This window comes from Scyliorhinus canicula, chromosome 14 (assembly GCF_902713615.1).
Source record: "Scyliorhinus canicula chromosome 14, sScyCan1.1, whole genome shotgun sequence".
Lineage (NCBI taxonomy): Eukaryota > Metazoa > Chordata > Chondrichthyes > Carcharhiniformes > Scyliorhinidae > Scyliorhinus > Scyliorhinus canicula.
This window is the reverse complement of record NC_052159.1, coordinates 69,030,077-69,054,551: the sequence shown is the minus strand read 5'-3', so window position 1 is coordinate 69,054,551 and position 24,475 is coordinate 69,030,077. Positions and strand designations below refer to the sequence as shown.

The 24,475-nt window shown below is 42.4% G+C and overlaps 1 protein-coding gene across 4 annotated transcripts in view; it reads right to left on the bottom strand.

Moving 5' to 3' along the window:
• Nucleotides 1-330: 330 nt before the first annotated feature.
• The window catches only part of tgfbrap1 (transforming growth factor, beta receptor associated protein 1), a 69,446-nt gene continuing 45,301 nt past the window's right edge, over nucleotides 331-24,475 (bottom strand). For all 4 annotated transcript variants that reach the window (XM_038817920.1, XM_038817918.1, XM_038817921.1 and 1 more), the window contains 5 exons: nucleotides 11,503-11,646; nucleotides 10,403-10,549; nucleotides 8,217-8,376; nucleotides 7,178-7,611; nucleotides 331-2,583 (listed from right to left, as the gene is read on the bottom strand). In XM_038817920.1, the coding sequence (XP_038673848.1) occupies nucleotides 2,410-2,583; nucleotides 7,178-7,611; nucleotides 8,217-8,376; nucleotides 10,403-10,549; nucleotides 11,503-11,646 (1,059 nt within the window). In that variant the 3' untranslated portion in view covers nucleotides 331-2,409. The remainder of the gene's footprint in view (nucleotides 2,584-7,177; nucleotides 7,612-8,216; nucleotides 8,377-10,402; nucleotides 10,550-11,502; nucleotides 11,647-24,475) is intronic.

Below are 24,475 nucleotides of genomic sequence, written 5' to 3'. Positions count from 1 at the left end.
CCTTCATCCAACAGGTTCCATTAGAGGAGCGTGTACGAGGGCCAAAGGGACCAAAAATCATTTCCTCCATTTTTGTTAGCAGCAAACAAGGCAAGAGAAAATGGTGGGTCGCGCAGGTCGGCTGGCATGGGTTGCGAAGGTCAGCTGGCATGGGTCGCGAAGGTCGGCTGGGTTGAGTCCCGAAGTTTGGCTGGTTGGTAAAAATGGGTCCCCGGAAAAAAAGTTTGAAGGACACTGTCCTAACCTACACCAAGCCTGGCTCACCTGTGCACATTGACCTACATCAGCTTTGGTTCACTAATGCCTTAACTTTAAAATCATACAATTCTATTTTCCCAATGAAAGAATTTATTAAAATTGCCATCTGTACATTTATACAATTAAGTATGTCACCAAATATTTACAGTGCAAAGTTTAATAGAAGCAGAGCAGTTAGATACAACAATTAAAGTAGAAATTACTTCACCGCATTAGGCAATTTGCAAACATTAAAATGTTTCCACTTAGATGTCACCAGGTTTACGTGAGCACAAAGAGGAAACAAAGTTTAGATCATCATCCAATATATACTTTACTGCTACCAGCACTAGTGCATATGCACAAACACTACAAAACCACAGAAACATAAGTGCATATCTGTGATTCAATAGTAAACATGCACTTTGGTTCAGTTTTTCTCAGTTTGATTGCATTGTTTAAAATTTACCGAAATTTTTAAACTTGGTTGTTTGCTATTTGAAGCAAAATCTATGTTTTTCCTTTTAAAATCTATTACAATTCACAAATTGTAAAAATATGCACATTTTAATAGAAAATGTTTTACTTACTTTAGAACATATCTTCTAAAGTATGATGTAACAGAACTGGAAGTTATCATTGATTAAAAACCTTTTAAATGCTATCAAACAAAATGGAATTGGAAATAGAGACATTAATGAAGATTTGGTTGCAAACATACATTGGAAAGAAATGGAAGAAACACTGTAAAGGAAGTGCAAATTCTGATCTAGTTTTTTTTATCAGTAAGCAAGATGTTCAAAACGCATTTTATCCATTACTGTGAACATTTAAAAGGTATAGTAAGGGTGAAATAGAACTGCAACAGATCTTTCATCCAATACTTAATAAATCCTTCAGCATAGCGAATACAGAACACCTGAAAAAGATACATTTGACCAGGCCGGATGCTCTCTATAAACAAGATTTATAAATTAAATGTTTACTTGCAATGGAAGTATAATCATTGTAAGATAGAAGATTACTTAAACAAAACTCAGCCAGTTGCAACAGTTAATTATGTTATGTTAATAAATTAATGGCATCATTGATAAATAGATAAGTTGTAGATTTAACAAATAGCAATTGATAGGATGAAAGGAGTTATTTATTCTAATTTTCGTAGACTTGGATAATCAAACATTTTGCTTCGTGAAGAATTGTTCCAGATCATTTAATTCAATCAACATTCTCAGGTAGCCAAAAGCGATCTTCTCAAACTGAACAGAATTGTGTGAACTAAAACCTAGTCAGGCAATCAGCTTCTTCTGTCCTCCCCATCTTTTCCCTTTAAAATTATGTGGAAATTGCATGCATATATCAGAATATACAGATTCACAAACTGAGCATATTGGAGATCAGACAATCATTATTCTCATTGGTCTTTTCTGTGCTCTCCCTCACTCCACCTATCATTACTTGTCAATAGCCTGCAATCCATCGTTGCTGGGAAAGTCAGATTAAAAGATGAATAGGAAGGGAAGTGTAATGTTTGCAAACTCATTATGTAAAACACCTGGTCAAGACTAAGTTATAGATACAAATAGGACATTATATCTTTAGCCTGGAAATGAGCTCTCAGCTCTCCCACTATATACATACTGGCCCAAGTGTGACATGTACATCCATAGTTCACCGTTATCAGGTTTTCCATGACGGAATTATTGGACAGTCAGAAGTCTATTACTGGTGTTCCAATAAGTTCTTTCAGGAGTAGGGATAGCCTACACATATCCAATGAAAGGTCAAAATTCACAGGATAAAGTATGATACTTGCACATTCACATCGAAAAATTTCCCAAATCATCAAGTAGAATAGAACCAAAGTCCAAGTCATCATACTATGAAAACAAACATGGCCAGGTGATCAGAAGATCCTTCTGCAGGTTGCACATTACAGCTAATTATTGGGGAATTTGAAAAGTTCAGGTAATGCCCGACTGCGTTTCCTTTGTAAATCAGTGCAGTCATTTACAATATAATGTAGGTTGTTGGAGATCGCCAGTCGATGCAGACTTATTTCTTTTTCTTTTTTATTAGCAGCATGTTCCTCTTCCTTACTGTGATCTTCAATAAGGTAATTTTCGAACTGGCCAACCCACTCTGTTCTGGCCAATGTTTCATGACTGATTTCTAGGACTGGAAGTTCTGATCAGTGGCAGATAGGCTGTGGAGTTTTGTAGCACACTGGATGTGAGTAAGACCACCATCTGGGTATCGCTGAAAGACTGGCTCAGTGAAAAAACCCCGGCATACTTGGCAGACTTTTTTATCGGAAAGTGTAATAATGTTTCCTCTTGATTTTACCTGAAAAGTGTGGAGTAGAGAGCAAAAACAAAGAGGGAACTAATTTTCAATTCATTTTGGTTTAAATCCTAAAACAAACTTGAACTGGAAAAGTATCTAATAAACCATGATACAGAATATTGCAAGGCAACCTGTGTGCAAAAATTGGAACAGAGCTTTGTTTTAGTATTTTACTGCACAAAACAAATGTATTGGGGTTTACGTTTGTCTATCATGCCCTGGATTTAGAAAAATTACTTTTTGGGAAGTTTAGATTTAACCCTTACTTAAAGTGCTGATGCATGCCCTCTACCTGAAGGTTTCCTATCTGATGGCAGACAAAATAATAAAATATACTTTATGCAACATTAGGGTGCAGCTAGAGGCAATGGTATGATAGACATGTTATGGTTTTTCTCCTAGTGACATCTTATCCTCGGACCACAGACAGACACTTCTTAAAGCCTTGTATACTCCCGACAGAGATAAAACCAAGACAAGGCCTCTCATATCGGTGCCAGAACAGACTGACACAGGAGTCAATTGTTGGTTAACCCTCTAATACTACACCTGTACAGTAGCTGATTTTTCAACTTAATAAAATCAGCTTGATCTGGAGAGATACAGTATTGCATTCTCAATAGACTTTAATCAATTATGTCTCCCCTAGAACCAGAGATAGTCAGGGCATAGGCAATGGGTGTTGAAACCTGATCACTGACTGAACATTCGAAGTGCAGTCTTGGACAATGTTTTGGTCCAAGCTGTAAAAAAAAGGTAATAAATGTATTGCTCTGTGCAATCATAGGCAAGCATTCTGGTGAACATTGAGGTGGAGTGGTTGAAGAGAATGATGAACCAATTGAAGTAATAGAGCATGTCATTTGTGAGTTTGACCAGCACAGCCTCAGTGGCAGAAATCATGGTTTCAAAAGGAATAGTGGAAGCATGGAGCAAACATTATACTCCAGATTTTTCGACTGCAGAACCATAGCCATCTAGCATTTTCAATCACTTCTTCATATTCTTTAATCACAAAGCGTGACAGAGCAAGGGACATTTTCTTCCTTATTGGAGTTTTACACCACCAAAACTAAAGACCATTTTGTAAATACAGAGTGCCTTTCTGAACACAGTCAAATAGAATGAACTGATACAAAGAGGAAACAGTTTTTTTTTAATTCTTACACATGGGTGTCACTACCTACCTGCCCCTAATTGTCTCATCCCTTGGATGGAGTGGCCCATTTAAGAGCGAACCACATTGCTGTGGGTCTGGACTCACATGTAGGCAAGATTAGCCAAGGATGGCAGATTCCCTTCCCTAAAGGGCATTGGTGAATCAGTTGGGCGTTTACGACAATTGGCAATGGTTTCATGATCATTGCTCGACTTCTAATGGAGGAGGCATTTCTTTTCTCAGAGGATCATTCGTATTTAGAATTCTCCTCTTGATTAAGCAGTGGAGGTTGGGTCATTGAACATATACAAGGTTGAATGGATTATTTGATCTACAAAGGAGTCAAGGGTTATGGGGTCGGGGATCCAAAGTTGATTTCCCCAGAATGAATTGCCCCTGCCAGATTTCTCCAAATCACCTAATCCATTTATGTTCCTTTGCAATCTCCTTTTTCCACTTACACAACTAACTGTATCTATTCATTTATCACCACCTCCAAATTAGCCAAGCTGCTCAGTACAGATATAACACTGGCATTTACCCAGCAATGTGAAAAAGTTCCCAGTTTGTCCTGTTCACAAAAGGCTGGACAAATCCAACCCTCCATTTATCACCCTGTCAGTCTACTCTGTATAATCAGCAGGGTGATGGCAGATGACACAACAGTGTTAGCACACATCAGTTACACAGCAATAGCCTGCTCACTGATGTTCAGTTTGGGCTCTGCCAGGGTCACTCAACTACTGACCATATTATTGCCTTGGTTCAAACATGCGCACAAAAGAGCTGAACTCAAGAGGTGAGGTGAATGTGACTCCCCTTGACATCAAAGTAGCAGTTGGCCAAGTGTGGCATCAAGGAGCCCTAGTCAAAATGGAGTCAATGGGAATCAGGAGGAAACACTCTGCTGATTGGAGCCATACCTAGCACAAAGATTATTGTGGATGTTGATAGGCAATCATGTCAGTCCCAGAACATCACTGCAGAGTTCCTCATGGTAATATCCTCGGGCCAACCATCTTCAGTTGTACATCATAAGATCAGAGAAGTGGGGACTAAGATTGCAAAATGTCCAGCATGATTTGCAACTTCTCAGACACTGAAGCAGTCTATACCCATGACTTGGGCAATATTCCGGCTTGGTCTGATAAACAGCAATTAACATTCACACCATAGAAGTGCCAGATGACATTACCATCACTGAATCTCACTATCAACATCCTGGTGGGGTTACCATTGACCAGGAACTTAACTGGAGCAGTCATATAAATACTTTAGCTACAAGACCAGGTTAGGGGTTGTGAATTTTGTGCAGAGTAGCTCATCTCCTGACTCCCCATAATCTGTTGACAATCTACCAGGCACTAATCAGGAGTGTAATGGAATACTCCCCACTTGCCTGGATGAGTGCAGCTCTAGTAACATTGAAGAAACTTGACACCATCTAGGACAACACAGCCCACTTGATTGGCACTCCCACCACCATCTTCAACATTCACTCCCTCCACCAGCTACATACAATGGTAGTGTGTACCAATTACAAGATGTACTGCAGCAGCTCACCAAGGCTCCTTCAACACTATCCACTATACTATTGTGCTTTCACTGTGGCTGGATCAAAATCTTGGAACTCCCTTCCAAAGAGCACGTAGTATGCCTTCACCTCTTGGACTGCAGCAGTTCAAGAAGGCGGATCACCACCACCTTCTCAAATTAGGGGCACGCAATAACGCTAGACTAGCCTGCCACATCTCAAAGAAAAAAACAATTCCCTTCATCCAAGTTATGGTATAAAACTGACGGCCCACACAGATTCCTGGGAAATGCCACTGGTCATACCATACTGGTCATAACACTCCAATTAGAATATTCCCATTATTCCCAACTCTGCTGCTAACACCCAAATACAGAGCCCTGTCACAAGGTTACTTCCAATTGCTGTTTTACTCACAATCCCCTGCGAAACCTTGTAAAAAATTTCTGGAAGTCTATATAGAGACTTTCCTATCCATCCTGTTAGTGACTTCTGCAGAAGATTGAACTAAATTAGTTCCAAATCCATTGTTGACTCAAATTGTTCAGCTGAGCAGAAGGTCAAAGATGAGGTAGTTGAGAGATTCAAGAAGTGGTTTTGGGTGTAATTTCTTTAGCAGGACAACGCAGAAAGAAGTGGGATATAAAATGGTGAGGGATTCAGTGAGGTGATCAGTAATAATGTGACTGAAACAATGAGAATACAGAGAACACAGCAAGGTTAGGGGAACAGCTATAAATATGGGTTGGAGAATTCAGGTCAAGGGAAGGCAAGTGAGTAGCAATAATAGAGGAGAGAGGGCAAGGTTAGTTGACATGGATTGCAATTACAAGTAAGTCATTGTTCAGTGCAGAAAATGAACAAACATTTTTTCAAAAATTGGGGTGGGCAACAGCATTCCTTTTAAAATCTTTTAGGGTGGAATAAAGTGACATGCTCAAAAAAGAAAGTGTGGGGTAATAGGAGGATGAGGTTAAGGTGAGATTTGAGATAAGGAACACGGCAGTGGTTTGGGTGTGTGTGATGGAGGAAAGCATCCAGGAGGACAGAATTTAATAAGAAAAATGTTCGCTCCCATTAGCCGAGTTTTCAACAATGCAATTATGCATTAACAGTATCAACAGAATCATCAACTTTAAAAATTGGTGAATGACAAAGACAAATGACGATGCAGAGGGGCAATAATTAATGATCATCTGGCTGAGTCCAAGGAGTCAGAGGTGGAAGAGGTCAGCAAGGTGGGAAAGAGTTTGGGAAGAATACAGAACCATACCAACAAATAGAGCATTGCATACAAATATATTGGTTCTGGAATTAATAATAATACTGTATAATATTAAAGCCACTACAGAACAGTATAACCGAGATAAAGAGGACTATACAGGTATCGCATAGAATTTCTACACTGCAGGAGGCAGCCATTTTGTCCATCGGATCTGCACTGACCCTCTGAAAGAGCATCCTCCCTTGGCCCATTGCCCCACCCTATTCTCGTAACCCCACCTAACCTGCACTTCTTTGGAGACTAAAGGGTAATTTAGCATGGACAATCCACCTAACCTGCACATCTTTGAACTGTGGGAGGAAACGGGGCCACCCGGAGGAAACCCAAGCAGACACGGGGAGAACGTGCAAACTCCGCACAGATTGTGACCCAAGGCCGGAATTGAACCCTGGTCCCTGGTGCTGTGATGCAGTACTGTGCCATCGTGCTGCCCCTAGGTAGATATTGCAGCTTATTTTTACTTACTACCTGAATAGAGAAACAACTGTTTAAAATAATTGTATTCATAGCGTTTGATATTTTAATTACTTTTTAAATTCATCTAATACATGGAGGATTGAAAAATAACGTACAAGTAATTTAAGAATAAGATTTCCTTCTACTGAAAGCTACCCACCTTTGTGTATTTATAATTTAAGTTTTCAGATCTTGCCAAGCCGGATGAAAGTTCTGCTGTGCATTTGGAATGAAAGCTCCCTCTCATCGCCCTAGTTAGGAATGGTGAAAGCAGTTGTATTGACCAATTTTCAGGGACTAGCTGTAAAACGCGAATTGCATCAAACTCAACAGCATGATTATTTAGAAGGTCCACACCAGCCATAGCTAATGCATCACTGGTGACACCTGGGTGCAGGTAAAGTGCTAATAACATGTGGAAGAGCCTCTGTCGACACGAAGGATCCTTTCCATGAGAATTCCACAAACAGTAATCCTCAGCTGCTCGGAAATCCTTTAACTTGTGAACCAGGATTTCAAGAGCTTTCTCGTGCTCTTCCAGTTTTCCGTGTAATATTGCACATTCCATGTAGAGATCAGTGTCTTTAATTTTACCTGCAAGCGAGGAGGGAGAATACATATTAGTTTCCAAGTTAAGTAAAATGCTGTTTTTATTCTTTTATACAGTATAAAGTAATTACTTTTCAAACTCAATTAAGGATACTCTTTTTGTGATGTGGTCAGTTGTACAAATATGAACACGGCAGTGAATACAAATCAGGTATCTACTTTCTGTAAGGAAATGCTATCAGCAGCTTCATAAAAAAATCAATAGATGGGACCACAGCGTGCACAATATTTTCTTACTTGGGAATTTCTTCATCCATACTCAAGGGAAACTTAGATGTCAGTCCATGCTAATCTATATAGAGCTACTTGTTGGCCTTCCAGCAGTTGGCATCAGCTAATGTCATCGGAATTACTCACTAGTGAAGGGGTGAACAAATATTTTGGGAATCCTTGGGTTTGAAAAGAATGATGGACAAATCTAGCACCGAGTTTGAAAGAAACAAGGTTGTATTTTGATGTCCTTTTGTGCAGTGAAAGCACAGACTATATAAATGGATTTCTAAGCCAATAAGGCAAGTTTAAATATTACAAGTTTAATTTTGCATAACTTTGAAACGTTGAACTAACAGCAAGATGATGGTAGGACTTACCTAGCAAAAGTTGAACTCTATAGAGATTAGAATGTTGAAACAGGTTCTTGAGACTGCGACGTGCTGCAATTAGTTCTTCTGAAACGTCCCCTGTCTGGGAGTGTAATCTTAGAACTTTATCCAGGTACAATACAGCCAAATGAGTGTGGTACTTCTCCTTCTGTAGATTCAAATAGATCAAGGATAATTCACTTAAAACAGAAATTTGATGCGCAGTTCGAGAGCCATCAAATAGCCAGATAGGCCACAATTGTCTTCTATGGCTCTGTACTTTCCTATATGCTCATCAAATCTAGAACGGTGGCCAGAGGATGGGCTGTTCAATACAAGGCAACTCTGGAAATGCAGCATGAGTGAGGCAAAATAGGTAAATAATTGCAAAAACAGAAAAGGCTGGAAAAACCCAGCTCTGAGGAGTTACTCAAAACATAAGAACATAAGAATTAGGAGTAGGCCCCACCTGGCCCCTCGAGCCTGCTCCGCCATTCGATGAGATCATGGCTGATCTTTTGTGGACTCAGCTCCACTTTCTGGCCCGCACACCATAACCCTTAATCCCTCTATTCTTCAAAAAACTATCTTTATCTTGAAAACATTTAATGAAGGAGCCTCAACTGCTTCACTGGGCAAGGAATTCCATAGATTCACAACCCTTTGGGTGAAGAAGTTCCTCCTAAACTCAGTCCTAAAACATCAACTCTATTTTCTCTCTCCACAGATGCTGCCTGACCTGCAGAGATTTTCCAGTCTTTTCTGTTTTTGTTTCAAATTCCAGCACCCTCAATATTTTGCTTCCAAGTTAGGGAAATGATTAAATGGATTCAGTTTAATAAATTTGTTCTCGAGCACTAATACAAAGCAAGTCAAGGAAACAGATTCAAACAAGTGAAGGAAACATTTCAGATTGATGCCAGGAATTGCATCACACACATGATTAACAAATGGAATCAACTCTGAAATGAAACTGATCCATTTAATTGTTTAACAGTTGAATGCTGTAATGGGCTGGAGGAGAAGATGGTTGTGGAACTAAGACCTTTCCGGGTGCATGAATTAAGCGTGGTCAAACAGCCTTCCTCTTCTGAAAAATCAGCCTTGTAGTCAACTATGCCAAAAAGCAATTTCCAGCATTAAATTTCGAAATTAAGAAATACAGTCCACCACAAGTGACAGTTGCTTAACTGGTACAAAGAGATATAACAGTACAATTCCGCTTTATATTAATGCCAATGCATAGTTTAAATATTCCAGCAGAAACTAAGGCCCACATATTGCTGGGCGGGGGGGGGGGGGGGGGGGGGGGTGGCTCACACCACTCACTCAGCAGACACAGTCAGCATGGAGCCAACTCCTTCCACACCAGACCAACCCAGTTAGAATGTGCTCCACATAGGCTAAATAGGTAGTGTGGGACTTTCACCCCTCCTTGAGGTTGATACCCTGCCCTCAGGAGCTTCTGACCAATCAGACTGGCCAGCAGCTCCAGAAGTTCCAACAGTGCCAAGAGCACATTCAATGGGCATTTCCAGGACTGCAAGCAAGCCCAAGGCAGCAGCCCACAGATCCCTGAGCAAGGTCCAGGATCCTGGGCAGGGAAGATTTGGAGTTTAAGGAAGGTGATACGATTGGCACCTGTCCAATGTTACACGGCCTCCCACCACCATCAAAAGCACACCTGGCATGGGACATTATATCCAGCCCCAAGTTGGATCTTTCAATGTTGAATTTTTCCCCACATAAAGAATATTATAGAACATAGAACAGTACAGCACAGAACAGGCCCTTCGGCCCTCGATGTTGTGCCGAGCAATGATCACCCTACTCAAACCCACATATCCACCCTATACCCGTAACCCAACAACCCCCCCCCCCCATAACCTTACTTTTTAGGACACTACGGGCAATTTAGCATGGCCAATCCACCTAACCCGCACATCTTTGGACTGTGGGAGGAAACCGGAGCACCCGTAGGAAACCCACGCACACACGGGGAGGACGTGCAGACTCCGCACAGACAGTGACCCAGCCGGGAACTGAACCTGGGACCCTGGAGCTGTGAAGCATTTATGCTAACCACCATGCTACCGTGCTGCCCACATTATGTCCCTCATTTATGCACCATAAATATTGGGTAATATTTTTCAATTTTCAAGCTGCATATTCATACACGTTCGCTGAAGGTTTACCTGAATATTTCTTTCAAATACTAAATGTTCCAAGTATGCAACAACAGCTTTCTTGTACTTGTGAAGGTAGTTGATAATGTCATCTGGATTCACACGGCCTGTCTGGTTTTCATCCAAAGGTCGCCTCGTGAAAATGTTTATACCAACCTACACCACAAAAACATAATGATAACTATGTCAGAATCCTGAATTTATCTCACCCTGAACACGTTTACTGACTGTGAAGATTCTGCTGATTTATCACAGGACAGAAGGTTTGGGAATTTCTCAATTAAATCACAGCAATCTACAATTGCTTGACAGATGATGTGTTTATAAGGAATAAAAAGTCCTCTTTCTTTCCTCCCCAATGCCAATGTGCTAGCAGACTTGCACGGCTGGACAAAATTCACAGATATAGACTTAAATGACAGTCACACGCAGAGTTCCCCAGATTTGGTTTATCTAGCTCAGATGGCCATCTACTATTTGTTCAGGTAAATGTGTTTGTAAAAAAAAAAAACAACACCTCCCACGGCTTTGTTCAGCATCAATTCTGAAGCTATTTGGTACTTTGTTATAAATTTTCTAATCTATAAGCACATTGTGATTTTAATTTTAAACCTTGCCTAATATTTGTAGAAGACAGATTCACATATTGCTGAGATTATTGTATCGATTTTTCAGTTCTCAAACTAAAGATAAACCATTATCGTTTTCACCTCTATTGCATGCAGCAATTAGGAACGTGCACCATATTCTTGAATACACAGTTGGTGCTCATAATGATAAATAAATATACCCTTCTATATAAATTATACCTGGGAATACAAGTAACTCGCGCCAAACCTGTGCTCCAGTGTGAAATTAATTCAGTGTCACATTTAAAAAAATGTATATTCCACATGCATACATTAAAATAAGTTGCATTTGTAAACTACTGTGGGGCAGTTGCCCTTTGTACATTGTGCATTCAAATTTTCAGATGAGACCAGATTGCAGGCTTTCACAGATAAGACCAGATTGCAAAATAATAATTAAATAATAATAATTAAAAAACATTAAGTCAATGACAACTCATCTCACACCTACATCAATGAATTTTAAAAAAACAAGCTAACCTCTTCATTTTTCTGCAAGGCCCAATCTGCATACTTCCACACCAGTTCATGGTTAGAACAGAAACTGAGAAAATCCACTATATACTCAAAAAGGTCTGAACGGGTTGTATCCTGGAGCTGTCCATCCACGATCTTTACCCACAACTATGAGGAAAAGAATGGAAAACATAGTTGCACAAGTGCCTCAAATTATCGGACCATAAGACATAGAAGCAGAATTACGCCACTCAGCCTGTAGAGTCTGCTCCGCCATTCAACCATGGCTGATACTTTTCTCATCCCCATTCTCCTGCCTTCCCGCATAACCCCTGGTCCCCTTATCAATCAAGAACCTATCTATCTCTGTCTTAAAGACACTCAGATTTGGCCTCCACAGCCATCGGTGCAAATAATTCTACCAATTCACCACCCTCTGGCTGAAGAAATTCCTCCTCATCTCCGTTTTGAAGGACCATCCCTTTAGTCTGAGATTGTGACCTCTGGTTCTAGTTTCTCCTACTAGTGGAGCATCCTCTCCACATCCACTCTATCCAGGCTTCTCAGTAGCCTATAAGTTTCAATAAGACCCCGCCTAGTCCTTCTAAACACCAACGAATACAGACCCAGAGTCCTCAACCATTCCTTGGACCAGAACTTCCGAGGAGTGGATATCAATGGATTGCACTCCACTTCTTTTTACATCGCTTCGTCAGGAGCTGCACACTTCTCGCCTACTCTCACAGGTCCTGGTGTGAAAAGTACAGCGCAGCAAGGTACCAAGACCGTCAGCATATGCCAGCACAGTGGAACAAAGACAGAAGTTAATTTGGAGTGGGACTGGTAACTGAATTGAGACCTGGTAGGAAGTGAATCTATGCCCCCTTTTTATGGCATAAACTGCTGTAGAATATATAGATAGATAGATATTAGAGTTTTAAATCTATATACTTATGAATTCTATTTGCCCAAATAAAGCAAAATGTAAAATTACAAACTCAAACGCCTTCACGATGTGCACAGTCAACACGTCAATGTTGGACCTCCAAATTGCCCCGTCAACGTCACCATCACCCTAAGATAGACAACTGGTGCATTTCAGCACTGAAGAAATCAGAATCCAACAGTGCTTTAATTAATGGTTGATCGAACAGTGAAAATTAATACGGTAAATATGAATTCCTTTAATCTTAAACACCTCAATCTGCTCTCTTCTAATTGAAAATTAACACAGACTAAATGGCTACTTTGTCAAACCCTTGTTCTGTTCACAAGTATGACTGAAGCTTCCTGTCACTAGAGTTAACCAGCTGTACAGCAATTTAATCTCCAACTTTTGCCCTTCTTCACTACTGCAATTAAGCTCAACACAGACTTGAGGAACAACACTGTCAGCAAGTTTGTTCTTTCCCACACTACCAGAAGGACGTGGAGGCTTTGGCTAGAGTACAGAAAAGGTTTACCAGGATGTTGCTTGTTATTAGCCGAGGAGAGATTGAATAAACTGGGATTGTTCTCCCTAGAGAGGCTGTGGGGCAACCTGAAAGAAGTTTATAAAATTATGAGGGATATCGATAGGGTGAACAGTTGGAGGTTGTTTCCCAGAGCGGAAATGACAATTACAAGAGGCACAAGTTCAAGGTGAGGGGGGGATAGGTTCAGTGGAGATGTCCGGGGGAATTTTTACACGGAGGGTGGTGATGGCCTAGAATGCACTAAGTGAGGTGGTTGAGGCAGATATGTTAGTGACCTTTAAGACTTATCTAGATAGACTTTTGAGTAGACGGGGTATAGAAGGGGACAGGCGGTTCGTCTGGATAGGACACGTGATCGGCACAGGCTTGGAGGGCCGAAGGGCCTGTTCCTGTGCTGTACTGTTCTTTGTTCTGGTCCAAAGAAGTCCACAAATAGGGAATGGATATTCAAACCACTTTGTGGAAGGTGGCCAGTGACAAAAGACTTCTGGAAGGATCCTTTGCCTTAAAGGGGGGTAAACAGGTGATATTGGGATAGTCAGGGATTAGAGAGGAAAACGAAAGACACAAATCTTGGTCCATGAGTTTTACATTGGAACAGAGTCAGTGATGGCATGGGAATCCCCAGGCGCCATCATCGCAGAAGAAGAGCCCTGAGCTCGAAGGGTAGAAAAGAAGATATCCACACAGAGTGATTTTAGCCTGGCGGGCCTCCTTCATGACGGCAGGTAACACCTATTCTGAGAGATTGATTTTGAAGATTGTAATACCCAAATAAAATAGATTTACAGTTGGCAGGGTGTGCTTTCTTGTGTCTGGCCCAAGCTGATCGAGGATGGTTTTCTTGGTCAACAAAAACAGCAGAGGAGGTTGATATGGGGACTCCAGTTGATGTTGTTTCTATGAATTTTAAGAAACGTTTGGCAAAGTACCACATAAAGAGGCTGGTTAACAAAATTAAGCCTCATGGAACACAAGGGTCAGCAATAGCTTGGGTAAACAACTATGCTGCATAACGATAAGTCCCAGGACCACTTCTTTTCAGATACATAAAAATAACTTGGATATTGAAATATAGTGTCATATTTCAAAATTTGCTGATGATACCAAATTTGAAAGTGCGGCAGAGAGTGAGGTGATACTAACTGACTGTAACACAACGTAGTTAGGCTGGTAGAATGGGCAGACAAGTTGCAGATGGAATTTAATGCAGAGAACTGTGAGATGATGCATTTGGGCAGAAAGACAGGGAGAGTCAATATAGGCTTAATGCTATAGTTCTAAAGACTGTGCAGGGACAGAGGAATCTCGGGGTTTGTGCACACAGATCTTTGAAGATGGAAGGACATATTTGGAGAGCAGTTGGCGAAGCATAACGGATGTCGGTATTCAGAAATGGTAATATTCGGTACAAAAGGAGGGAAGTTATACTAAACACTTAAAGCTCTGGTTAGGCCATGATTAAAGTAAAGTATTGCACCCAGTTTGGCCCACCACAACTCAGCGAGGATGTGAAGGTCCTGAAGGGGTTCCATGGATTAGGGATTTTAGCGACAATCTGGTATATTATGGGGGCTGGTTTAGTGGACTAGACTGCTGGTTTGTGATGCAGAACAAGGCCAGCAGCGCAGGTTCAATTCCAGTATCAGCTGAGAATTCTGAATTCTCCCTGTGTGTGTGTACCTGAACAGGTGCTGAAATGTGGCGACTAGGGGAATCTGCATTGTCGCGCATCCTGAAGGCTGCCTTGGATGTCCTGAAGCGTGGTACATTAGCGAGACCATGCAGACACTGCAACAACGGATGAACGGACATTGCGCGACAATTACCAGGCAGGAATGTTCCCTCCCAGTCAGGGAACACTTCAACAGTCAAGGGCATTCAGCTTCTGATCTACAGGTAAGCATTCTCCAAGGCAGCCTTCAGGATGCGTGACAACACAGAACCACCGAGCAGAAACATATAGCCAAGTTCCACACACGAGTACGGCCTCAACCGGGACCTTGGATTCCTGTCGCATTACATTCACCCCCCACCATCTGGCCTGGGCTTGCAAAATCCTACCAACCGTCCCGGCTTGAGACAATTCACACCTCTTTAACCTGTGATTATCCTTCTCTCTGGATCTGTAAAGACTTAACTACCTGCAAAGACTTGAATTCAAAATATCGTCTTGCAGCTTTAACTTTGTCTATATATATATATATATATATATATATATATATGTTTCTGGAGCCAACTTCTTCATTCACCCGAGGAAGGAGCAGTGCTTAGGTGATCTGAAACAAACCTGTTGGACTTTAACCTGGTGTTGGAAGACTTTTTACTTTGCTCACCCCAGTCCAACGCTGGCATCTCCACATCAAAAAAAAAGGCACTGTGAGGAGGACAAGGAGGGATAAAGAAGGATGTCACGTCCAGCAGGTTGATTCTGGGAGAAGTCAGCTCAGTCACTTCGCCTGTACTGTGGGTGGCCGAAGAACCCCTCCAGTGACTAACAGGAGGTAGATCATCGTCCAGCAGAGGCGGCAGAAGAGCATTCTGGGAGAAGTCACCTTGACTAGGGGGTAAGTGATTGGTGACTGGGAAGTAGTTTTTTGTTTATTCTTCCTCTTGGCATTGTAGTTGTTGTAAGTTAACTTAAGGGTTAAGTCGGAAGAGGCCGACATCTTGGCCTTTGCGTCCCTAGTCGCCCGGAGACGGATCTTGTTAATGTGAAGGAACTCTAAGCCCCTGAGTAGAGAGACCTGGGTTAGTGACATGGCTGGGTTTCTCAGTCTCGAGAAAATAATGTTCGTCTTCAGTGGGTGAATGGTCGGGTTCACCCAGAGGTGGCAGCCGTTCGTCGACTTTCTCGGGGAAAATGAAAATGTCAGCAGATGCAGTATTCCAAGGTGGGTGTTGGGGGGGGGGGGGGGGGGGGGGGGGGCGTGGCTGGATTGTTGTTGTATGGTTGGGGTGTGTGAAGATTGAGGGGTGGGTGGGGGAGAAATGTTTATTATACCATGTTGATGTCATTGTTAATGTTATTTTTATTAAAAATTTCAAATACCTTAATAAAAATATTTTTTTTTAAAAATTGAGGGTTAAGTCATGACAAGATCCCAGACCCATGTCATGTTCCTCTTGTGCGATGAGGGAATTCAGGGACCCTTCCGATGTCCTTGGCTCCTTCACGTGCAAGACGTGTGTCCAACTGCAGCTCCTGTTAGACCGTTTTAAGGCTCTGGACCTGTGGATGGAGTCACTTTGGAGCATCCATGATGCTGAGGAAGTCTGGTGCAAAGGTCAAGGATGTCTCGGAGCAGCTGCAGGACATTCTGGAGGGAGAGGGTGAACAGCTGGTTGGCGCGGTTCATATAGCACCAAAAATATAGGTAAAAACATGATGAGATCCTGCAAGCTGAATTTAGGCAGTTAGGAGTTAAACGAAAAAGTAGGACCTCAAAAGGTAGTAACCTCAGGATTGCTACCAGTGCCACGTGCTAGTCAGAGTAGGAATGTCAGGAGAAAGAAGATGAATATGTGGCTTAAGAGATGGTGCAAGAGGGAGGGATCCTAATTCCTGGGACATTGGAACCAGTTCTGGGGGAGGTGGGACCAGGACAAACCAGACTGTCTGCACCTGGGCAGGACTGAAACCAATGTTCTAGGGGGAGTATTTACTGGTGCAGGTGGGGAGGGTTTAAACTAAACTAATGTGGCAGGGGGATGGGAACCGATGCAGGAAGTCACAGGGATGTAAAGTGGAGACAAAAGGCAGTAAGGGGAAAAGTGAAAGGCAGAGAAACCAAAGTCAAAAATCAAAAAGCGCCATAGTACAGAAACTGTGGATAACTCAGTGAATGGGTCCAGGAATGCTAGAATCACTGAATTTACAGTGCAGAAGGAGGCCATTCGGCCCATCGAGTCAGGACTGGTCCTTGGGGAGAGCACCCTACTTAAGCTCACACCTCCATGCTAACCCCATAACCCAGTAACCCCACCTAACCTTATGGACACTAAGCAGCAATGTAGCATGGCCATCTAACCTGCACATTTTTTATTGTGGGAGGTGTAATAAAAAATGGGAAAATGCGGCATTTGAATCGTGGGTGTTGTCCTGGGAGGACTTAGGATTTTTGTTTGAGGAACCAATATTGGGCAAAGGAAACGGAAGGCCAACTTGAGTTGGTATCTTTAGAGGAACGGGACGTCACCATTCAGTGCCTTGAAGCTCATCTGCCTGCCATTCAATTAAAAATTATGTCAAGTCTTTGGCCATGTTGCGGGGGAGAAAGAAAAGATGGCTGGCTACTATTTGTATCTGCGAGTGTGTGTATAGAATCAACCCCAGTGGGAGTTTATGTTGTTTATGAATTTTTAAAAATTATTGTTGGAAAGGGGCGCGTGCTGTGAATCTCGGGAGTCATTGCTATTTTTAAAAAGGCAGCAATTGGCAGCACATGCGTGAGGCACGTGCTGGCGCTCGCGGCAGCCGTTATTTTTAAAAATAACGGCAGTTAAGAGCAGTTGACAGCAGACAAAAGCAGCCTGAGAGGAAGGCAACCGACGACCAGAGCAGAAGAAAAAAGCCAACGGCATGCGGAGGCTGAGCGAACGGCTCCGCAAAGCGAATAAAGTGCCAGCGGCTATAAAGAACAAGGTCATAGAGAAATAAATAAAGGAGGAAGAAAAAAGAAAGAAAAACAAAACAACCCAGAAAATATATCGGAAGACCCAAGATTAAAAGAATTATGATTGACAAGAAGACCTGAAGGTCTTACAATTGGCCCAATACATTGAAAGAAAAAGATCTGTTATATCCTTTTTAAAAAAAGTTTTAATCTTTTAAGTTTGAAAATAAACTTTATTTAAGTTAATATCCTGAAAGAATTGCTATCAAGTCCAATTGTAAAGTTTACTTATTCTACTTAAAAAGCTTGACCCGTGTGTAGTGCTATTAAGTGATAGGTAAATAAAATCTTCCTGGAAGATATGGATTATAACGGTGACTAACTTGAAAAATTAGGTTTGATCCGAACAGCACCCACCTATGTCTGTCCAGGAGTCAGGGACAAGGGAGTCCCTGTGCACAACATGAAATTCTCGACCCGTTTTGGTGTAGGGGGAGATTACTTGGTGACATCTCGACCCTTTTTGGTGTAGGGGGAGATTTCTTAGTGATTTCTCGATCCTTTAGAGGGAGATTTCTTGGTGGTAGTAACTTCAGAGAAAACCGGAGCATCTGGAGGAAACACACGCAGACACAGGGAGAACGTGCAGACACCGCACAGACAGTAACCTAAGCTGGGAATCTAACCCAGGTCCCTGGCACTGTGAAGCAACAGTGCTAACCACTGCGATACCGGGCTGCCCCTTTATTTCAATGCAAGAGGCCCGACGGGCATGGCAGATGAACTCAAGGCATGGATGGGTGCATGGGACTGTGATATTACAGCTATTACTGAAACATGGCTAAGGGAGGGGTAGGACTAGCAGCTCAATGTTCCAGGGTACAGATGCTGGAGGAAAGATAGAACAGGAGGTAAGAGAGGAAGGGGGAGTTGTTTTTGATTAGGGAGAATGGCGTGGCAGTACTGAGAGGGGATATATCCAAGGGTTCACCCACTGAGTCTATGAGTAGTAGAACTGAAAAATAAGAAGGGAGGGATCACTTTGATAGGATAGGCCCCCAAATAGTCAGCGGGAAATTGAGGAGCAAATATGTAAGGAGATTATAGATGGCTGCAAGAAAAATAGGGTGGTATTAGTTGGAGACTAACTTTCCCAACATTGACTGGGACAGCCATAGTATTAGAGGCTTGAATGGACAGAAAGTTGTTGAGTGTATTCAAGATGAGTTTCTCATTTAGTATGTGGATGGCCCAACTAGAGAGGAGACAAAACCTAACCTCCTCTTGGGAAATAAGGACAGGTGACAGAAGTGATAGTGCGGGATCAATTTGGGACCAATGACCACATTTCCATTAGTTTTAAGATAGCTATGGAGAATGATAGTTCTGGCCCAAAAGTTAAAATTCTAAATTGGAACAAGGCCAATTTTGAAGGCATTAGACAGGAACTTTCAAAAGTTAATTGGGGGAGTCTGTTGGCAGGCAAAGGGACGGCTGGTAAGTGGGAGGCTTTCAAACATGTGTTAACCAGGGTTCAGGGTAAGCATATTCCTTTCAGAGTGAAGGGCAAGGCTAGTAGAAGTAGGGAACCCTGGATGGCTCGGGATATTGAGGACCTGGTCAAAAAGGAGTCATATGCCATGCATTGGCTGCTGGGATTACGTGGACCCCTTGAAGAATATGCAGGTTGTCGGAGTAGCATTAAGAGATAAATCAGGAGGGCAAAAAGGGGACATGAGATTGCTTTGGCAGATAAGGCAAAGGAGAATCCAAAGAGCTTCTACAAATACATAAAGGGCAAAAGAGCAATGAGGGAGAGAGTAGGGCCTCTTGAGGATCTACTAGGTCACCTATGTGTGGATCCGCAAGAGATAGGTGAGATCCTAAACAAATATTTCTCATTGGTCTTTACTATTGAGAAAGGCATGGATGTTAGGGAACTTGGGGAAATAAATAGTGATGTATTGGGGAGTGTACATATCACAGAGGTGGTGGTGCTGGAAGTCTTAAAGCGCATCAAGGTAGGCAAATCCCCGGGACCTGATTAAATGCATCCCAGGACGTTGTGGGAGGCTAGAGAGGAAATTGCGAGTCCCTTAGCAGAGACATTTGAATCGTCGACAGCCACAGGTAAGGTGCCTGAAGATTGGAGGGAGTAAGTGTTGTGCCTTTGTTTAAGAAGGGCCACAGGGAATAACCTGGGAAATGCAGACCTGTGAGCCTAAAATCTGTGGTGGGTAAGTTATTCAAAGATATTCTGAGAGCCAGGGTTGACAGACATTTAGAGGCAAGGATTGATTAGAGACAGACAGTCAGCATGGCTTTGTGAGGGGAAAACCATGTCTCACGAATTTGATTGAGTTTTTTTTGAAGGGGTAACCAAGAAGGAGGTGAGGGCAGTGCAGTCAACATTGTCTACATGGACTTTAGCAAGGCCTTTGACAATGTACCGCATGGTAGGTTGTTGCACGAGGTTAAATCTCATGGGATCCATAGTGAGGTAGCCAATTGGATACAAAATTGGCTTGACGACAGAAGACAAAGGGTGGTTGTACAGGGTTGTTTTTCAAACTGGAGGCCTATGACCAACAGTATGCCTCAGGAATCAGTGTTGGGTCCACTGTTATTAGTTATTTAGATTAATGATTTGGATGAGAAGTTAGGAGGCATGGTTAGTAAGTTTGCAGATGACACCAAGATTGGTGGCATAGTGGACAGTGAAGAAGGTTATCTTGGATTGCAACGGGATCTTGATCAATTGGACCAGTGGGCGGATCAATGGCAGATATAGTTTAATTTAGATTAATGTGAGGTGATGCATTTTGGTAGATCGCATTGTGGCAGGACCTACTCTGGAGTTGGGGAGAGTTATAGAACAAAGATCTAGGAGTACAGGTCTATAGCTCCTTGAAGGTGGAGTCGCAGGTGGACAGGTTGGTGAAGGAGGCATTTGGCATGCATGTTTTAATTGGTCAGAACATTGAATACAGGAGTTGGGACATCTTGCTGAAGTTGTACAAGGCATTACTAAGGCCACACTTGGAATACTGTGTACAGTTCTGGTCACCCTATTATAGAAGTGATATTACTAAACTAGAGTGCAGAAAAGATTTACTAGGATGCTACCAGTACTTGGTTTGAGTTATAAGGAGGCTGGATACACTGGGATTTCTTTCCCTGGAGCGTAGGAGGCTTAGGGGTGATCTTATAGAGGTCTATAAAATAATATAAAAAGTCTTCCAACACCAGGTTAAAGTCCAACAGGTTTGTTTCGATCACTCGCTTTCTGAGCGCTGCTCCTTCCTCAGGTGAAAGTCGGCATCTCTACATTATAAAATAATGAGGGGCATAGATAAGGTAGATAGTCAACATATTTTCCCCAAAGGTAGGGGAGTCTACAACTAGAGGGCATAGGTTTAAGGTAAGAAGGTAGAGTTACAAGAGGGTCCCGAGGGCAATTTTTTCCATACAAGAGCGGGTGAGTGACTGGAATGAGCTGCCAGAGGCAAAAGTAGAGGCAAGTACAATTTTGTCTTTTAAAAAGCATTTAGAAAGTTATATGGGATAGCTGGTTATAGAGAGTTATGGGCCAAATGTGGGCAATTGGGACTGGCTGAGTGGTAAAAACTGAGCGGCATGGACATGTTGGGCCAAAGGGCCTGTTTTCATGCTGTAAACCTCTATGACTCTAAGACAAACATTGTGCCTTATCGGGGAGGCATTCTTCAACACTGCTGATAATAAATAGTAGATAAATTACTGCAATTTAATCTGAGAAGATTCACTCCAATTAATGTTTAAAGAATCAATCTAATTTTCGACAGTTTCAATTTTACATCGTAATCGTTACATCAAAGGGGAACATGACAAAGAATGTGATGTATTAAAATGTTACAAGTTAACAAGACGGGGTAGCACGGTGGTGCAGTGGTTTGCATTGCTGCCTCACGGCGCCGAGGTCCCAGGTTCGATCCCGGCTCTCGGTCACTGTCACTGTGGAGTTTGCACATTCTCCCTGTGTTTGCGGGCTTTCGCCCCACAGCCCAAAGATGTGTAGGGTAGATGGATTGACCACGCTAAATTGCCCCTTAATTGAAAAAAATTAATTGGGTACTCTAAATTAAAAAAAAAAAATTAACAAGACAAACAATAGAAGAAATTCTAGTGAGCAGCGTCAGAATTTAGTGCATTTAAAAATGGTACAAAGGTGGTGTAGTAAACTGTCAAACTGTGCAGCACAAAACTAGGTTTCAAGTAAACTGAGAACTCTATTGCTCGAGACACGAATATTCATTCAAAACCATTCCAAGTCTGCTTTGTGTTAATTATATACAGACAAGCTAACAATCAGTTCAGAAATCTGCAATGTTCTGAAAAGCGATAACAAGGCACACAGGTATAAACTGAGCTATACCCAAGGGGCACATTTACCCACACTTGATTTCCTCCATGCCTGCTGGGAATTTTAAATTCATTCTACATTCACAGTCACTGCTTTCCATTACAGCAAAGCCTACATGCCTCTGACTGATCAGCAAAGGTGACATTTCTTAATGCAACAACGATCTGTATAATCACATTAGCTTCTCCAAAATCTGTATTTTTTTCTATTGTCATTTTCCAGAGAGTGCTAAGAAATATAAAGAAAGGCATGAACAGTAAATAGTGAGACACCACAGAAAAACAAAAAGGCTGAGAGTGTACACTTTAAATCACAGACATCAGCTAAAAAAAATTAAAACTTTGCACGTTTACCAATGTTTTTCATTAAATATTGGAATGGCTGATGTTTTTTGGGCTCCACTCCAAGCTCTGTTCCCCAATTACTGACTCCGTCCCGCTGTTGGAAGATTAATCAAGTTTGTTGCAATTTTGGTGTCACATTTGATCCCAAGATGAGCTTCTGACTGCATATTTGCACCAACACCAAGATCTATTTCCATCTCCGTAATATGGCTTAACTTCGGCGTCTCAGCTCATCTGCTACTGAAACCCTTGTTCATGCCTTTGTTACCTCTGGATTTGACTATTCCAACACTCCTGGATGCTCTCTCACAAACAAAAAAATATTTTATTGCCACAAGTATGAAGTCACAAGTATGAAATTACTGTGAAAAGCCCCTAGTCGCCACATTCCGGCACCTGTTCGGGCAAGCCGGTACAGGAATTGAACCCGCGCTGCTGGCCTTGTCCTGCATTACAAACCAGCTGTCTAGCTCTTTGAGCTAAACCAGCCCCATATTACCTTCTGTTAACTTAGGGCCATTGAAAATTCTGCTGCCCATGTCTTCACTCACATCAAGACCCATTTCACCTATTCTCCCATAAATCCACTAACCCAGAGTGATTCACAGTCAAGAGGCATCTGTGAGCAGGGTGCATCTTTTAAAATTCTCTTACTAATTTTCAAATCCTTCCATGGACTTGTCCTTCTCTATCTCCCGCAGCATTCAGATATCTGCACTCCTCTAATTCTGACCTCTCTAATCCCCCAAGTTTAATCATTCTACGTTTGAGGGCCATGTCAATTGCCTCGGCGCTAAACTCTGGGAATACCCCCTCTACACTTGGTCAACTCTCTAATTCGCTTGCTTCTTTTCAGACACTCCTTAAAATCCACCTCGGTTACCAAACTTTTCATCATCTTGCCGAATATTGGCATATGCGGCTCAGTGTCATATTTTGCTTTGTACTACTCCTGTAAGGGGCCTTAGGACATTTTCTTATGTTAAAGACACTACACATGTTATTGCCATGCGAACCAATATCATGATCACTTTAGATTTACAGGACTATACAGTAATACACTGTTCACATTTAGGCATCTACGGCATTTTTGCGTAGCTAATGTCATGGGAAGTTTGCATCTATAATTTCCATCCAACATGAGACTTGGAATACCTATCTTCCTAACAATCTAACTGGATTGCCCCTATTTTGGGCAGTGGTCTTCACCTGGGGGAGGGTGGGACAGGTTTCGGGGAGGAGAAAAACCTGAGAATGCTTCTAGTTGAATGTTTAAATCATTAGACTCAACTCCTATAAGCATTTCACCTATAATTTCTGTGGAAAGGGATTCACATCACATCACAAGAGGAAGTAAAGCAAACTTCTTACAACCAGCAGTGAAAGATGTTCTTGTCTGACCCTCCAAATTACACCTCCTCTTGAGACAAATATCAAGTACTCTGGTCAAAAGAGCATGGACTGGATTCACTGTTCCTGAGACTAAGTGTTGATGCCAGGGCAGGATTCATGGACTTCTACAATTGCAAAACTGACACCCCACCTGGACCAATTCAGCAACTGCTGAGGGGCTAGCATCGGCACCATGTGGAGCATGACTGATTCCAATGAAAAACTGTGTCTGATTCACCGGGTCTGTGATTCACACTCAGGAAGCTGACAAGCGACAACTGCATATACACACTTCACTCCTCACACACACTCATCCTAGCCAACAAGATGACACTGGTTGCGCTGGAGTGCGTCTATCCCATTGATGGATTGGCTGGGGCCAGAGGGCAAATAGGGGAGTGGCCTGGGAGGACACCCATACGCCCCGTGGCACTAAATTCACAGTGGGCAGACAGCAGTGTGTGTGGCTGCATGGCTGCCTTTCCGACTGCAGCAATGGTGTTCCATGCCCGTCCACCCCGACCCCACAGCCCACCTCCAGGTCACACCCGCTACTCCCCCCGACCCTGGCAGAAGCCCCCCTGTCCTGTTGCAGACCTGTCAGCACACTATGGCAATGTTGGACACTTTCTGTACTTCCTCTCTTCCCCTCAGCAGCCACTTTGCCTGTTTCACGATTTTTGAAAGCACAAGGGAACCTCGGCGTCAGGAATTCCCCACGGTGGAGGCAGAGGATCATTGCAGCCCCGGAGAATACTGGGTCAGGCC